General features: G+C 52.8%; 1 protein-coding gene across 1 annotated transcript in view; it reads right to left on the reverse strand.

Annotated features, from left to right (window-relative positions):
* Positions 1–3,629: 3,629 nt before the first annotated feature.
* MONBRDRAFT_29717 (uncharacterized protein) overlaps positions 3,630–4,489 on the reverse strand; it is a gene marked incomplete at both ends in the record, with an annotated part of 4,178 nt that continues 3,318 nt past the window's right edge. The window contains one exon of the mRNA XM_001750170.1: positions 3,630–3,671. Within this exon, the coding sequence (XP_001750222.1) occupies positions 3,630–3,671 (42 nt within the window). The remainder of the gene's footprint in view (positions 3,672–4,489) is intronic.

Genomic DNA, 4,489 nt, shown 5'->3' on the forward strand with positions numbered 1-4,489 from the left:
AGGCGTTTGTTCCTCGGTGGAAGGGTCGCTTTGCGGCTCTGGTCCATCAGATGAACGCTGACCACATCCAGCGCCACTTTGGCGGTGTCTGCCTGCGCTCGTCGTAGGTAGGCACCGTCTCGGGGGTCCCTCTGCGGGGATCCCTGTGTGCACCTGTCGCTCCCTAGGTGGTTTTCGTTGTGGTCTTTTGATGGCTTGACTTGTATTTTTTGTTTAATTTTGCTTCAATTTTTGCTGTATTTGTGTGGTATTTTTGCTGAATTTTTGTGTAAAGTCCTTTGTATGATGTCTTTTCCTTCTGTGGTCGGTTGCCTTTTCAACCCGACGCTGTCTCTTGTTGTATGTGAGCGTGCCGTGGTGTTCATTGTGTTTGTGCTGTGATGGCTTATACTTGTGATGTGTGACTGCCCTTTTGGGTGTCTTGTGTTTGAAATGGCCGTATCTCTGGTTATACTTGGTCGTTTTGTACGATTTTTGTTTCTATGTGCAGGATTCTTCGCGCTTGTACTTCTTGGCATGATAAAAGCCAGTGAATGTAACTTGTTCTCTTGTGTTGTTTTGCGTGACGTAGTGATTTTGATGTCGGGGTTGCACAGCTTTGCTTTCAGCTCTGAGGTTCAAACACCTAATTTAAATTCTCTCACGAATGCACGTGAAGGACGAGGACGTTACAACGTTTACTGCCGCCGAGCCAGTCCTAGGTGAGGACGAGGATGGCACGGCGATCCGTGATGGCGGCGTTGCCTTTGTGGCAGCGGCCGCGACCCAGGCCAACGAGACCACCTCAGCGCCAGGCAGCACAACCGTGCTCCAACTTTCCAGCGACCTCTACCCCCAGCTGGTGGAGGGTTACCGAACAGATCCTGACTGGCAGGCCGTGTACGCCGGCCATGCCGACCCCAGCAGCAAGCCACCTAGGCGTGGGCGCCTTGGTATTCGATTCCGGCGGACCGAGCTTGATGCTGCAACGGGTCTCCTCTACTACGCTCTCCAGCCTTCGAGCAAGGCTATCAACAATTCGGCAGATCGACGTCGGCTAGTGGTGCCCCAGGGCCCTGTTCGTGACCTGTTGCTCGCCGAACACCATTCGACGCCACTGGCAGGCCATCTGGGCTACGAGCGCCAGGTGGCGACCATGCGAGATAAGTACTGGTGGCGAGGCCTGAGCACAGACCTCAAGGACTTCTGCGCGCGCTGTCCCAAGTGCCAACTGCGGAAGGACCCCACCACGGCACGCAATGGTCCACTCCAGCCTCTCGACCCCCCGAGCACGCCCTTCACACACGTGACTATGGATTTTATCACGGGGCTGCCCAAGTGTGAGGGCTGCGACGCCATCTTGGTGGTTGGGGACCGCCTGACACGCATGGTTATGACCAGAGCCACGAAGAAAGCCATCAACGCTCTCGATACAGCTCGCCTGATTTTGGAGATGATGTTGCCGATGGGCGGCATGCCTTTGAGCATCGTCTCTGACCGTGATACCCGTTTTGTTGCCAACGTCTTTCAGAAGATGTGCAAAGCATTTGGAACCAACCTTGACTTCTCGACGGCTCACCATCCACAGACAGATGGACTGACTGAGCGGTACAACAGAGTGCTGATCGAGTGCCTCCGCACCGGCGCGGAGACCGACCGCGACAACTGGGTCCAGATGCTTCCCATGGCTACCTATGCCATCAACAGCACCACGCACAAGGTCACTCGCCTGACACCACTGTTTGCGGCGACTGGGCGACATCCAGTGACACCGTCATCCCTATTAGTTCAGCCTAAGGCGGCAGCCTTTGGCGACAACGATGCAGACTCAGAACTTCGGCGCCTCCAAAGCATTTGGCAGTACGTTGCAGATGTGACGGCCCTCGGCCAGGAAGAGGCGGCTGAACGTTATGACCGGAAGGTCAACATGGTGGAGTTCAAGCCCGGCGACTGGGTGGTGGTCTCCATCAAGGCGGTGCGGTCACCCACAGATCGTGCCACACACTCCTCGAAATTGGGCGCCCGTTGCCCTCTGCCATTCTGTCTTCCCCTTGCTCTCCTGTGTGCTCTGCTCTCTTGTGACTTTCCCTATCCTCGGGATTGAGCGACTCTACAGCTATTCTAATGGTGCACCTGGTCTGGTCACTGTGAATGCTTGCCGACCGCAGCTGGTTCAATTGACCTCAAGACACCACCAAAGCTTTCGCTCCGCTCCGACGGACGTCTCTCAAACCTCTCTCAAAACGCTTCCTCAAACCTACGCGCTTCCTCGCAACCCAAAGACGGCCTCCAGACGTGCTGGAGCCCGACAGCAAGCGTATTAGCAGTCGGCACTTGTACGATTCGGACGAATCAACCCCAAGCTCGTCTCGGCATGGTCGATGACAGCCGGTGGCTCAGTCATATTCCAGTTGGCCGGCACCCAGGCTGAGTCTCGCTGTACCAATAGAAACGTATGCGTCAGGATCAATGTGTCCTTGTCCGCAGTGTTGACCACGTGCACCATCTTGCGCGGGCGGGCGAATCGCCGCGTCTGCCCCTGCGTTGCGATTGGCACCAGCAAAGTGTACGTCGGGCCGCACAAGAACGCGCAGCTCAATCAGTATTCTGCTCGCCTCAAAAGCCCTCAGCAAGCCGTCTCTAAGTTGAGTCACCGGCCTTGGTGATGACACATTTGACAAAACAAATTTGACCTCGGCTGGACAAGACTGCTCTTGGTTGGCAAAGCTTTGAACCACCCGCTCCAAGACCGTGCTTGACATGTGCTTCTTGCAATCGAACCTTGATCAATGTGGGCTGGAATGACCACAGAAAACTGCTCGGCAATCTTCGTGCATCTTGCACGTTAAACCGGCGTGCGTCCCCCACGCTGGATATGGGATGAAACCCAAGAAACGCCAATTTCTCGAGCACATTCAGTCCCGACTATCTTCCAGAGCGAAGAGCCTGCTTGACAAACCCACATGACAGCAAAGAAAGAATGCAAGTGAGGCTCTGCTTCCACACACCCCAGCCAGCAAGTGGTGATGCGTGGGTCTCCCACAGTTGAGGAACAAACACAAGCAAAAACCTAAACATCACAGCACACGTCACAACACAACGACAAAACCGTCGCATTTTGCCGGGTGCTCGCCCCCTCCCCGCAAGAGAGTGCACCTGCGGGTGGTGTGGCTCAACCATCGACTCGCCTTCTCTGCCAATCAGCGTCCAAGTGAACCGGATAGCACACAAGAGCAGCGACATGAACTTGCTGACGCCTTGCTGAAGCGGCCTTCGCTCCATCTCTGCGGGCTGCGCGTTCGCTCGAGCATGAGGTGAGGGTGCATCCATCCGGTTGAGCCCTCACATGCAGAAAATGAAAATAAAACGTTTACATACATGCACGCATCCCAGACTGGCTGTCCAACTCGTATGGAGAGAATACCCTGTAATGCTGTCCAGTGTCAACGTGTCTGCTTGCACAGTGTCCAACTCCACCACCACATCGGCTCAGGCGGTGCTCATCGAGCATCTTGTTCGTGCGCGGCATTCCCAGATAGCTATTGACCGCATTTGTCGGTAATCCAATCATTTCGACAGTTTTCTGCCATTTTCCGGCTAGTTTTTGGAGATTTACAGTCGGATGTTAATTTGGTTTTTAATGTTGCCGATCAATACAGTTTCGGAACCTTTCCAGCGAGTTCAATGCAGTGCTATGCGCATGCAAAGGGAGCAATGAATTGGCTGCCGCGATGATGTGAATATCCAAATGATTGTGGACGTAGATGGAGTAACGATAAGTTTCTCAACGACATAGCATTGAATTCTCTTTTGAAACTGTGGACGGGCTTAAGGAATTTACTGAATAGGTGTGGAAAAGTTTCCAGTGCAGCGAGTGTTAAGTCTGTGAACTCTGGTATCTGCCCGGTATCTGCCCGGTATCTGCCCATGCCTATTCCGAGCCTATCTCGATGTAATAATAAATTAGGTGTTTGAACCTCAGAGCTGAAAGCAAAGCTGTGCAACCCCGACATCAAAATCACGACGGCACGCAAAACAACACAAGAGAACAAGACATTTTCATCGGCTTCTATCATGCCGAAAAGTACAAGCGCGAAGAATCACGCACAAGGAAACAAAAATCATGAAAAACGACTAAGTATAACCAGAGATACGGCCATTTGAACCACTAGACACATAAAAAGGCAGTCACACATCACAACTACAAGCCATCACAGCACAAACATAAAAAACACCACGGCACGCTCACATACAACAAGAGACAGCGTCGGGTTGAAAAGGCAACCGACCACAGAAAGAAAAGTCATCATACAAAGGACTTTACACAAAAATTCAGCAAAAATACCACACAAATACAGTCAAAATCAAAGTAAAATTAAAACAAAAATACAAGTCAAGCCATCAAAAGATCACAACGAGAACCACCTAGGGAGCAACAGGTGCACACAGGGATCCCCACAGAGGGACCCCCGAGACGGTGCCTACCTACGACGAGCGCAGGCAGACACCG

This window comes from Monosiga brevicollis, genomic scaffold (genome assembly GCF_000002865.3).
Source record: "Monosiga brevicollis MX1 MONBRscaffold_37 genomic scaffold, whole genome shotgun sequence".
NCBI lineage: Eukaryota > Choanoflagellata > Craspedida > Salpingoecidae > Monosiga > Monosiga brevicollis.